This window comes from Thamnophis elegans, chromosome 13 (assembly GCF_009769535.1).
Source record: "Thamnophis elegans isolate rThaEle1 chromosome 13, rThaEle1.pri, whole genome shotgun sequence".
Lineage (NCBI taxonomy): Eukaryota > Metazoa > Chordata > Lepidosauria > Squamata > Colubridae > Thamnophis > Thamnophis elegans.
The window spans coordinates 12075129-12088440 of record NC_045553.1 but is presented as its reverse complement, the minus strand read 5'-3'; the positions used below and the strand labels follow the sequence as shown (position 1 = coordinate 12088440).

General features: G+C 43.0%; 1 protein-coding gene across 5 annotated transcripts in view; it reads left to right on the top strand.

The window, feature by feature from the left end:
- Positions 1 to 11904, top strand: part of SFSWAP (splicing factor SWAP) — a 108971-nt gene extending 97067 nt beyond the window's left edge. For all 5 annotated transcript variants that reach the window (XM_032228793.1, XM_032228792.1, XM_032228797.1 and 2 more), the window contains 3 exons: positions 2065 to 2232; positions 5562 to 5634; positions 11588 to 11904. In XM_032228793.1, coding sequence (XP_032084684.1) covers positions 2065 to 2232; positions 5562 to 5634; positions 11588 to 11653 — 307 coding nt within the window. In that variant the 3' untranslated portion in view covers positions 11654 to 11904. The remainder of the gene's footprint in view (positions 1 to 2064; positions 2233 to 5561; positions 5635 to 11587) is intronic.
- Positions 11905 to 13312: the final 1408 nt, after the last annotated feature.

Below are 13312 nucleotides of genomic sequence, written 5' to 3'. Positions count from 1 at the left end.
TCCAGTGCAAACTACTAAGAGGCCTATTCTTTGCTAGAGGAAAAAAAAGAATGGATTGAGTCAGATAAGAAGCATTACCTACTCTTTCCACTGAAATTATCCTTTTTTTTCCTCTTCCTTCTTCAGCCAGCATGTACTTTCTCCCCTCCTTGTATCTCAAGGCAGAGACTTGGAGATTAAAGACCAAGGTTTGCAGTTGATAACAGAATTGGACACTGTTGTGATTGGGAGAAAATGTTTCCAGCCACAAAGCTGGGTGTTATCTCAACAGCTCAGCCGAATGCCAAGTGTTTAGCTTATCCCCTTGTTTCATTTCTGTAAGGAGATAGCTTTTTCTGTAAAACATCTCCATTTTAACAGCAGCAATTTTGAGTGGCGTTGGCTGGTGGTGCTACCTGGTCAAAGCAACCTCACGCAAGCTGGGAAGAAAGGAAGAAAGCTGTTTACGTTGCAGATCCCCTGTAGCGTACATTAAGTCTCGGCTACATATTGCTGAGCTTTAAAAAGATTGTCTCTGCAAGAAAGAGTGTGTTGCTTGCTGTACAGTATCCGTCTTGACTGCAGGCTCTCAGGATAGATTAGAAGTACAGTGGGGTCCTTTTGTGCTCTCTGAGTCTGGTGGTTTCCTTGCAGACGTTTCATCACCCAAACTAGGTAACGTCATCAGTGCTAGAAGGAAGGAGGAGGAATATTGTGGGGTCCTCGGTGCTCTCTGAGCTTGGTGGTTTTCTTGCAGACATTTCATGACCCAACTAGGTAACATCATCAGTGCTAGAAGAGAATGGGGGAGGAAGAGGAGAAGGACTGTGGGGTCTGTTGTGATTGCATGTTTTAGACCAGGGGTGTCAAACTCAAGGCCCAGGGGCCGGTTCCCGCCCGCGGGATACTTAGATCCGGCCCATGTGGCTAGCCTGGAAACAGCAAAGGACCACCCCACGGTGCCTCTGCCAGAAAAAATGGAACTCACCCTGCACCCCATTTTTGGCCATCTGCGCCTCTTCCCCACCCTCCACCCTGAGCTCCGTTTTCACTGGAAGAGGGCTATCAAAACAAACTAAAAACAAAACAAAAGGAGAAACGTTTTCCCTTTTGCATTTGAGCATGCAAGAAGGGACAGGAAAGGAGGAAGAGAAAGAGGGAAGAGAAAGAGAAAGAAGGAAAGATGAGAAGAGAGCAAGGAGGGAAAAGATGGAAAGAATAGAAGGAAGAAAAAAGAATGAAGAGGGAAGGAAGGAAGGGAAAGGAGAAAGGAAAAGAGGAAAGACAGAAAAAGAAGGGAAGATGAGAAGAGAGCAAGGAGGGAAAAGATGGAAAGAAGGGAAGGAAGAAGAAAGGAGAAAGAAGAAAAGGAGAAAGGGGAAGAGGGAAGAGAAAGAGAAAGAAGGGAAAATGGGAAGAGAGGAAGGAGTGAAAAGATGGAAAGAAGGGAAGGAAGAAGAAAGGGGAAGGAAGGAAAAGGAGGAAGGAAAAGAGGGAAGAGGAAGATGGGAAGAGAGCAAGGAGGGAAAAATAAGGAAAGAGGGGAAGGAAGAAGAAAGAATGAAGAGGGAAGGAAAAAGAGGGAAAGGAGAAAGACAAAGAAAAAGAAGGGAAGATGAGAAGAGAGCAAGGAGGGAAAAGATGGAAAGAAGAAGAAAGAATGAAGAGGGAAAGGAGAAAGACAAAGAAAAAGAAGGGAAGATGAGAAGAGAGCAAGGAGGGAAAAGATGGAAAGAAGGGAAGGAAAAAGAAAGAAAGAAGAGGGAAGGAGAAAGAAGAAAAGGAGAAAGGGGAAGAGGGAAGAGAAAGAAAAGGGAAGATGGGAAGAGAGCAAGGAAGGAAAAATAAGGAAAGAGGGGAAGGAAGAAGAAAGGAGAAGGAAGGAGATTATAATGGGAGTGAGGGAGGGTCTCAGGGAAGTCCTACCTTAGGACTTGGCTACCACAAGTGTCTCCGACACAGATCCCGTGTTACGTCCACCATGGCCACCCCCTGAGGTCAAACACAACCCTCAAGGAAATCAAGTTCAACAGCCCTGGTTGAGTCTAACGGGGCCATTCTGTGTGTTCCTGTTTCCTTTTTCAGAAGCCCGCACGAAAAGAAGAAGCGGCGGTCCCACTCCCACATCAAGTCCAAAGCAAGGTCCCACTCGCCGTCCGTCTCACCGGGAAAACAACCTGCCCATAAGAATTCCAGTCACTCGGCCAGCATCTCTCCCGTGGAGAGTCGAGGATCCAGCCAAGAGCGTTCTGGGTAATGAGCCCCCAAGAGGCCCCCCCCCCCCAATTCCGGCTGAGCGTATAAATAATCCAAACTGGGAAAGTAAATAATGGTAAAAGCAGGGGATGCCCCGGGGGAGGCAGGGAGGATGCTTACTGATTCTCTGCCCAATAAAATAAAATACAAGCTCTGGTTGCCTTTCTTCTTGAAACCTTGGGGGACAGGGGAGAGGGGAGACGCAGCGAGCAGGCGCTGAGCGTGTTGGAATTGTAAATGCTCCAGCATCACAAAAGGGGTGCGCTGCGGTAGTTTAGCTGGTTACCTGTTTGAACTTGCCCTTCTACATCATCTTGTGAAGAATCGAAGAGGAGTTGAAGAGGGTTATGTAGATCGCTCAGCTCTGTGGAGGGGCTAGGCCTGTGGAGTTGAAGTGCAAGGAAAATACTCTTCTGTTCAGAAAAGGGAAAGGAAACCCTGCTGACCTCCAGTGAAATACCAACACTGTATGTGTGATGCTTCTCCTAGCAGAGGTGGGGAAAAAGGGAGGGGGATAAAGGAAGGGAGGTGGATGGATGGACGGACGGACGGACATGTATGGATGGATGGAAAGGTTAGATGGATGGACAGATAGATGGATGGAGATGGGATGTAAATAGCTACACATGGATGGATAAACAGGTAAGGCGGGTGGATGGATGGATGGATGGATGGATGGATGGATTGATATTGAAGATATACATGTATGAATAGAATGGATGGATGGAGTTATATAAGACAGACTAAACCAGATTAGAGAGACAGATAGGGAAATGTAGATAGAGAGATGGATGGATAGATAGTTGTTTTGTTACCTCTGACCAGCCTGTATTGTCTCCAATCCAATTTTTTGGATTGTAGATATAATTTGAGATTCGACTGTGGCAAGATACATTTTCAGGAGCAAAAAGGTCCCATCTCCACCAATTTGATTTATCCCAATTCCACCAATTTGGTTCAATCATAGGTCTCAGTAGGGAACATTTTTTTCATTTGGGGCGGCAGAATGAATTAAAACAGTAAGGATGGTAGATCCTTTGGAGGAAATTAACCTTGCAGAGTTAAGAATTGATAAACTATTAAAATATTCCCTTTAAAAAAAAAACCCAGAAAGTTACCAAGGTATCAGGAAAAGATTTGAGTTATGTGGTTAAAGACCATGCCAGAAAGCGCAAATGAGATTGAAGAAGAGCTTCAGAGTAAATCTGAATTTCTCTCTCAGTCTTAGCGACCCTGCCTAAGCACGTTCTATCAGCAGAGTGAGATGCAAACCCCCAGCACAGCTGAAATCTCTCCTAGGCAGTTTCTCCCACCCACCCACCCATCTTTGTCCCTAGTTGGGAAAAAAAGTCCCAGCCATGTCTGAGATGACAAAACCGCACTGAGATTGTCCAATCTCTGGATTGCGTTACAATCTCTCTGAAGTTATTTGAAGGCCTCTGACATCTCGAATCAATTTGAAGGTTCAGTGTGACTAGAATGATTCGACTGGCTCTCCGTGGAATCCCGATTTTCCCCTTTGAAGCTTTGCCTGGCTCGTCTCCCAGAGCTGCATTTTTTTATTTTATTCTCTTGCATTTCTGTGAGAACCAATGGTGGGATTCAAAAAATTTACTACCTGTTCTGTGAGCGTGACTTGGTGGGCATGGCAGGGGAAGGATACTGTAAAATCTCCATTCCCTCCCTTCTCCAGGGGAAGGTTACTGCAAAATCCCCATTTCCACCCAGCTCCAGAGGAAGGATACTGCAAAATCTCCATTTTCTCCTGATCAGCTGGGACTCGGGAGGCAGAGAATAGATGAGGGCGTGGACAGTCAGAGGTGGTATTTACCGGTTCTCTGAACTACTCAAAATTTCCACTACCAATTCTCCAGAACTGGTCAAAACCTGCTGAATCCCACCTCTGGTGAGAACCCCAGAACATTGGGGGTTTTTTTTTAAAAAAAAGTTATTACTATTACCCTGTTTTCCCAAAAATAAGACCTCCCCGGATAATAAGCCCAATCAGACTTGAGTGCATGCGCTAAAATAAGCCCTCCCTGAAAATATTGCAACACAGCAGCAGCCATGAGGTGACCACGCTCGCCGTCTTCTGCACCTCCAAAATAATAAGACCACCCTGAAAATAAGGCCAAGTGCTTATTTTGGGGATCAAAAGAAGGGAAACGTCTTGTTGCTGCTGCTGTTATTATTATTATCATCTCCTTTTTCTTCTTCTCTTCCTCCTCCTCCTTGTCCTCCTCCTCTTCTTCTTCTTCCCCCTTCTTTATTTTGGGAGATGTTCTAGTGAATTGTTTCTCTGCCCAAAACACCCCCAGCATGGCTTTGTGTGAGAAAACTGGTCATCAGCGAATGTTGCAGGAGCAGCTTAATTTTAATTATTAATTATATGGGAATATTTGTGGAGAAGCTGTAAGCTAAGGATGCACCACTGATGAGAATTTGCAGTGGGGGGAGGGTCCATGCCTCGTGTCAGAGTCCAACCTAGACATTCCTCTGATTATATTTTGTTTTCCCCACTGATCTTATAAGTTGTTTAAAAGGCAGACTGATCACATTCATTTCCTGAAAAAAGGCAGGCAGTAAAAGAAACTTTCCAGTCCTTGCCTTCCATCGTTTTTCATGTTTAATTGCAATCGCTCGACTTATCGTATTTTTCAGAGCGTAAGACGGGCCAAAGTATAAGAAGCACCTAGCTTTTGGGGAGGAAAACAAGAAAAAATAATCTGCCTCTGCCTCCCAGCAGCCTGTTTCAGTTTCAGTACAGCCTGATTAGCACAAGTAGCTGATTGACGGTTGGATCGGCCTCCTGACTATCAGCTGCTTCAGGCTACAGGGATTGCCATAGCCTATTGCCATCTCTGTGATCTCCATTTTCAGTCTCCGCATCCTGTTTTACGCCTTTGCACATCCCGTTTTCAGCCTCTGCGTGCCCCAGGATCAGAATGGACGGAAAATGAGGCGCACGGAAGCCAAAAATGGAATGCAGAGGCTGAAAATGGGGTGCACGGAGGCAGCAATAGGCAATGGCAATCTCTGCAGCCTGAAACAGCTGGGCATCGGGAGGCCAACAATCAGCTGTTTATGCTAAAGCTGAAACTGAAACAGGCTGTTTGCTGTTTGCTGCAAGGAGGCAAATTGCTGGGAAGCAGAGGTCAAAGGGTGGGGGCCGGTAGGTGAGCAGGGCTACATTCGGTGTATAAGACATACCCAAATTTTCACCCTTTTTTTAAGGGAGGGGGAGTGCGTCATACTCGGTACGGTAATTCAGGTATGTGGTCAATCACCTGTCAATTGATTTGTTTCTTTTCTTCTCAAATTTTTAGGGGAGTGCCTTTGGAAAAAGAGGGCCAGATCTCTTCTGCGATTGTGTCGTCTGTTCAGAGTAAAATCACTCAGGTATAACTAAGTGTGTTCTGGATTTTACAAGGCTTCACAGTTACTGCAGTCCTTGCATCTTGTGAGGTGTCGGGGTTTTGAACATTCAAAGGAGATGCCTAAAATAGGACCTCTGCTTTGTGAGAGGAGGGAGTGTCTTTGTTATCCTTTGGTGCCAGTGTTTGTGATTTAATAGGCAGCTCTCCACTCACAACCACAACAGAAATTCCGTCACTAAGCTGTTGTTCAATGAAGCACAGCTAGGTTTACACCAAAATTTTACTGAAAAATAGAGTTATTTTCTGAACTGAAAAACAATCATTGTAAAAATAATAAAGGCAGGATAGGAATACATAAAAATTTAAAAGATGGTTAGGAATGAGTGGGTTTAGCCCCAGCCCCCAAACCAGTTCCATATCCACATTTTTCTTCTGTTTTTTTACAGAAATAAACTTTTTTCTTTTCCCAACAATGGGAAACTTTAAATCTCTTTTCTTTGGGTCCTTGCAATATATATTTTTAAAAAGTCTTAGCTCAATCATCTATGGAGAGTCTCTATCACCCAGTCATGGTTGTCTCAAAGTTGTTTTTTCCAAAAGTCAAAGAGACTTTCTTGGTTTTTTCCCCCTTGAAAATGTTTCTCATCCAAGAAGCTTTTTGAGTTCTAGAAAAAAAAAACAAGAAAGTCCATTTGCCATTTTCCTTTGGCATTTTGGTACTTTTAATTTAATCCATTCCAAAGCCCACAACACCCTGTCTTTTTTGTAACATGTTTTTTCCTCATTAAAGTTATCAAGTGCTTTAAAGATTAATTATCTTAACACTGTTAGGTAAGAGCAGTGGAAAAACAAGGACACTGAAAAACTGTGATAAGGTTCATTTACAGATTTGGATATAATAACAATGCTGCGGGGGGGGGTGTTCTTGGTTGGTCAAAGGATTAGAATGGAATAGAATTGAATAAGGAATAGAATAGAATAAGAAATGGAACAGAATATAGAATAACAGAGTTGGAAGGGACCTTGGAGGTCTTCTAATCCAACCCCCTGCTTAGGCAGGAAACCTTACACCATTTCAGACAAATGGCTATCCAATCTCTTCTTTAAAACTTCCAGTGTTAGAGCATTCACAACTTCTGGAGGCAGGTTCTTCCACTGGTTAATTGTTCTCACTGTCAGGAAGTTTTTCCTTAATTCCAGGTTGCTTCTCCCCTTGATTAGTTTTCATCCATTGCTTCTTGTTTTGTCCTCTGGTGCTTTGGAGAATAGTTTAATCCCTCTTCTTTGGGGCAGCCCCTGAGGTATTGGAACACTGCTACCATGTCTCCCCTAGTCCTTTTTTTCATTAAACTAGACATATCCAGCTCCCACAACTGTTCTTCATATGTTTTAACCTCCAGCTCCCTAATCATCTTTGTTGAAAATAGCTTAAATTGGCCTATTATTCCTTCAGCACACTAAGCACGGTGCATATAAAACGCCTTCTCCTGTGTTCAGTTTTCCTTCACGCAACCTGGTCAAGAAAACAATAATTTTAACAATCCCCCTGTTCGGTTTCCCTTTCCTTAAAAAAAAAAAAAAAAACCCATCGTCTTGGGTTTATTGCAAATTTAATTTGACTTGATAGGATTGCCTCTAAATGAGCTTTGGCATTTCTCTAAATACGTTAATTTCCAGGCATTGCAACGGATGAATTTTAATAATTTGCATCATTTTTCCTAAGCGTGATCACAGAATGCATGTTTATCTCTGAAAGAAAGAGGATTTTTTAAAAATATATATTTTTTTATTGTTTGCATATAAATATATTGAATATAGTGCAATTGTCCTGACATTTGACTTGCCATAAAAACCAACGTGAAAACAAATAACATATATACTATTTAAAACAGTGCTACTGTTGTACAGTTATTTTTGACCATCCTATTCATTCTAATACAATGATCCATATATAGTAACTCTTTCCAAGTCCCCCTAACCTAATTTTTTCATAGTCCAACCTCCACCTCATGCTTTTAACCATTGATAGAATCTGTTCCATGTGTCATAATATTCTGTCTCTCCTTTGTATTTTATTTTTAACGTTAGTCTATCTGTTTCTGCACAGACCAGTATCTTCCTTATTATCTCCTCCTCTGAAAAGGGGTGTTTTCACTCTTCCACTGCTGCGCATACATCATAAACTTCGCCAGAATTATTTCTATTAGGCATTATATCACATGGCTATGATAAAGGGTAAAGGTAAAGGTTCCTCTCAAAAATATTGTGCCAGTCGTTCCCGACTGTAGGGGGCAGTTCTCATCCTCGTCTCAAAGCCAAAGAGTCAGCGCTGTCCAATGGTCATGTGGCCGGCATGACTCAACGCTGAAGGCACATGGAACGCTGTTACCTTCCCACCAAAGGTGGCTCTTATTTTTCTACTTGCATTTTTACATGCTTTAGAACTGCTAGGTTGGCAGAAGCTGGGACAAGTAACGGCAGCTCACTCAGTTACCTGGCGCTAGGGATTCGAACCGCCAAACTGCCAACCTTTCTGATCGACAAGCTCAGCGTCTTAGCTACTGAGCCATCACATCCCTTGATGATAAAGGGACAATATATCTGACACATCCTGACCGCAGCAAGAATGGTGAAAGAAAGAGGATTTTTGATACTCAGATGAATGAATCGATTGGAAATGTGGGATTTTTGTCCAAAGTGGCTGCTTACTTTTGACAAGGAGAGATATAAAGCAGCAGTCGAGCTTCGTAAAGGAAGTCTTAACTTTAGACCTTAGAAAATGATCACCAGTGAAAAGATTCCTTTCTCCCTATTGAGGAAAAAAAATGCAGAAAATAGACTTTTGTTTGCTTCCTTGTTTAGAAAACTGGCACAAGAAACGGCGTGTTCTGATAGACTTTTCTGTGTTAGAAAAACGTTGTATACATTTTAGGGGCAGCCGTAGTTAAAATCTTGGATATCCTCCTGTTAGCTACATTTTCCAACGTGGCTGAACTAAAGCCAGCCATTTTGCAGTGCAGACGTAGCCAAGGAAATGTTTCCCTGCATACTGAAACTGGCCATTTGAATTTGGGGAGCCAAAATTTCTTGTTTCCTCTAGTTGCAAAAAGACGGTCCGCTCAGAAGCAAAAAAAAAATCATGTAATTTGCTTAAAGCACATTTCTCTGCAAAATGTAGAGATGTGATCACACTGTATTTTGATACACAATGCTAGTTAACCGCTTCGCATGGTTATTTACAGAATAATAGAGCCATTTTGGGCGGGGGGTCATCTAGTCCAAACCCCCTGCTTGAGCTGAAGTCCCTAGACTATTTCAGACAAATGGTTGTCCTGTTTCTTTTTAAAAACTTCCAATGTTGGAGCACCCAATAATTTCTGGAGGAAGATGTTGCACTGATTAATTTTTCTCACTAGCCGAGACATTTCTCCTTAGTTCCAAGTTGCTTCTCTCCTTGATTGGTTTCCATCCATTGCTTCTTATCCTGCCTTCAGGTGCTTTGGAGAATAGCTTGACCCCTTCTTTGTTGCAGCCCCTGAGATACTGGAAGACTGCTATCATGTCACTCCTGGTCCTTCTTTTCACTAAACTAGATATAACTCAATTCCTGCCATTGCTCTTTTTATGTTTTTATAAATAATGTTTACAGTGTTTATTATAACCAGCCTTCTGCTATCATAATATAAAATAGAATAAAATAGAATAGAATAGAATTCTTTATTGGCCAAGTGTGATTGGACACAAGGAATTTGTCTTTGATGCATACTCTCTCAGTGTACATAAAAGAAGAGATACATTCGTCACGAATCATAAGGTACAACACTTAATGATAGTGATAGGGTACAAATAAGCAATCAAATCATACTAAGAAACAATATAAATCGTAAGGATACAAGCAACAAGGTTACACTCATACAGTCATAAGTGGGAGGAGATGGGTGATAGGAACGATGAAAAGATTAATAATAATAGTAATGTAGACTTAGTAAATAGTTTGACAGTGGTGTGGGAATTATTTGTTTAGCAGAGTGATGGCGTTCGGGCGGAAAAACTGTCCTTGTGTCTAATTGTCTTGGTGTGCAGTGCCCTATAGCGTCATTGTGAAGGGTAGCTGTTGAAACAATTTGTGTCCAGGATGTGAGGGGTCTGTAGATATGTTCACAGCCCTATTTTTTGACTCGTGCAGTGTACGTCCTCAATGGAAGGCAGGTTGGTAGCCATTGTTTTTTCTGCCGTTCTAATCATCCATTGAAGTCCGTGTCTGTCTTGTTGGGTTGCAGAGCCAAACCAGACAGTTATGGGGGGTGAAAATGACAGACTGAATAATTCCTCTGTAGAACTGTATAGAATTATTTCTTTCTGGAGAAAAAAAAAGCGCACACTTCTGATTCCCAATTTTTTAAGATGCCACAGTGAGAGATTTAAGGATGTAGACTCCCTGCAATGCAGAACTTAAGGACAGACAGCTTTGGAAAGTGCATTGGCAGATTTGATGGAATTGTTCTGATCTGACAAAGTTGTTCCCCTTTGGGGCAGTGTCTCTGAAGCCACAGCTCGCCCCTGGTCTGATCTTTTTCAGGAGTAGCCCTAAAAAAAGACTGCTTTTGAGAAATGTCAAACCATCCCAAGCAATTAAATGAGACGGCTAACCAAACTTAGCTTACCTAAAATATTCTCATTCTCATTCTCTCTCTCTCTCTCTCTCTCTCTCTCTCTCTTTCTCTCTCTCTCTCTCTCTCTCTCTCTCTTTCTCTCTCTCTCTCTCTCTCTCTCTTCCTCCCTCCCTTCCTCCCTCTCTCTCATTCACACGCTCCCTTCCTCTCTTTTTCTTTTTTTCTTTCTTTTGCCTGCTGGTTATCCTTGGCAGAATTTGTAAGCAGACTGGGAGCTACATACTTATATATCCATTTTACATTTTGTTCATGGAGATGGATTTGTGGAGTCCTTGGTGCTTTGGTATCTTTACTTACAGATGTTTCATTACTGAACTAGGGAACATCATCAGTGCTAGAAGAGAGTGGGGTTGTTTGCTCCCTATCAGTGTTGATGGGAGTGTTTAGTGATTCCTTGATTAAGCTGTTGTTGTTTTTTTTTACTGAGTTCCTTGATTGGAGAAATTGTATTGAGGTACAAACAGAGAGCAAACCCCACTCCGTTCTAGCACTGATGATGTTACCTAGTTGCGTAACGAAATGTTTGCAAGAATATAACCCAGCTCAGAGAGCATCAAGGCCCCCACAGTCCTCCTCCTCCACTCTGCAGACCCCTCTCCCTTCTAGCACTGATGATGTTGCCTAGTTAGGTAATGAAACGCCTGCAAGAAAACCACCAAGCTCAAATAGCACCAAGGATCCCCCAATCCTCTTCCTCCTTCTCCGCTCTGCAAACCCCACTCTCTTCTAGCACTGATGATGTTATCTAGTTGGGTAATGAAACGTCTGCAAGAAAACAATCCAGCTGAGATAGCACCAAGGACCCCACAGTCCTCCTCCACCACTCTGCAAACCCCACTCCAATGGTGTGATTCAAAAATTTTTTGCTATCGGTTCTGTGGGAGTGGCAGGGGAAGGTTACTGCAAAATCCCCATTTCCTCCCGATCAGCTGGGACTCGGGAGGCAGAGAATAGATAGGAGCAGGGGCCAGCCTGAGGTGGTATTTACCGGTTCTCCAAATTTCCGCTACCGGTTCTTCAGAACTGGTCAGAACCTGCTGAATCCCACCTCTGCCCCACTCCCTTCTAGCACTGATGATGTTACCTAATTGGGTAATGAAACATCTGCAAGAAAACCACTGAGCTCAGAAAGCACCGAAGGGCCCACAATTCAACCCTGAGCTACAGATATTCCCTTCCTTTGGTGAGGTGGAATTTTTGGGTGGTAAGAAAAATACATGCCGTGGAAGAGGACCTTGGGCAGACAATTTGTTTGGTTATTGTTGCTGTCTGACATAGTTTCTATGCTTCCTTTGTGTGCAGGATCTTATGGCCAAGGTGAGGGCGATGCTTGCAGCTTCTAAAAATATTTCAACCAGTGCCTCTTGAGACGGAAGGATGGAAGCTCCAGGAGGAACAGAAAGTCCTTGTTAGTGGCGGGGAGACGAGTCTTCCTGCGATGCCGTTGAGTTGCAAAACTTCCTCCCAGGGGGAAGGGAGCCTTGTAAATTATGTTCTGATTGGTTTGTTTCTCAGTAAGAATTTTACGACGAGAGGTGCCTGTATATTTGTAAATAGGACATTCCGGCGAGTGTTACACAAATAAAAATGCAGAGAAATCCTTTTTATTAGCTAAAGACTTTCTGGAGGCTGGTTGGTTATTGTTTTCTTTTTCTTTTCTTTTTTTCTCCCTTTCTTTGTTTCAAATGACCTTATACTCGCTTTTCAATCAGGGTCCTCTAAGGTAGTGTGTATAAATTGAATTGAGCAGAACAAAGCGAAGAAATGCTAACAAAAAGCAACCGGCAAAAGGAGGAGGGGGGGGGTAATTAGGCCGAAGGAGTGACACATATTGAGCTATATAGATTTTGCTTGGAGAGAATAATGCAAAAGGGGTCGAAGGGAGCAGATTTCTAATATTCTCCAGGCTGTAATTGGGAGCTGACTTGCAGGGTTTTATGGCCTCCAGTCAGAAAAAAAGCTAGTTATTTACTTGGTGACAACCATTCTAAGATTTGGAATAAGACTTCTTAATACCTTGTTGGAAGAAGAACTCGGGATCCTTCAGATATCCAGAGTTCTGCCCGTAAAGGTAAACCTCAATTTATTTGACTTTATCATAAAATGCGCTTGATAAATCGACACTTACTGCTTGAAAATTAATGAGTAGTTATGATCAGCCTCTCCTCTCCCCTTCTCTCCCTCAGGCTTGTATCATCTCTCCCCTTCTCTCTTTCAGGCTTGCCCCACAGAAGCCTCTCCTCTCCCCTTCTCTCCCTCAATCTTGTATCATCTCCTCTCCCCTTCTCTCCTTCAGGCTTGCCCCACAGAAGCCTCTCTCTCCCCTTCTCTCCCTCAATCTTGTTTCATCTCCTCTCCCCTTCTCTCCTTCAGGCTTGCCCCACAGAAGCCTCTCTCTCCCCTTCTCTCCCTCAGGCTTGCTCCACAGAATCCTCTCTTCTCTCCCTCAGGCTGGCCCCATTGATCCTCTCCTATCTTATCCCCTTCTCTCCCTCAGTCTAATTCCTTAGCATCAGCGTTTTTCAGGTGGGGAGGGGGAGTAGAATTTCTAAACTCCCAGCCCGTAGGCAGGATGAGTCACACACTGCCCATGCTCATGTTCATGCTCATGCTCAAGTGGCAGTTGGAACAGAATTCTTTTCAGGTGGGGAGAGGGAGTAGAATGTCTAACTCCTCAGCATCAGAGCATGTTAATAATATAAGAAATACTAATGATCTGATGGTCATTTCAAAAAATCCTTTCTTAGCGAGTACCTAGAAGCCAAGAGGAACGTATGTGCCAAATTTCAAGTTTGTAGGCTTTACATTTCTGGAGATTTTGTGATGATACGTGAGTGGTATTTTGCTTTTTGGTGGGTGGGTGGGTGGATGTTGTAGCCATGGAGTTGGCAAACTGTCTCTCACACACACACAAACAATTTATTTGGATTTTTAATTAAACATATATTGGGAGCTTAGTGGATATTATAATCCACTTCTTGAAGCAATTCTTGTTGAAAATGCAAGGGTGGAAGACTTCCATTTTTC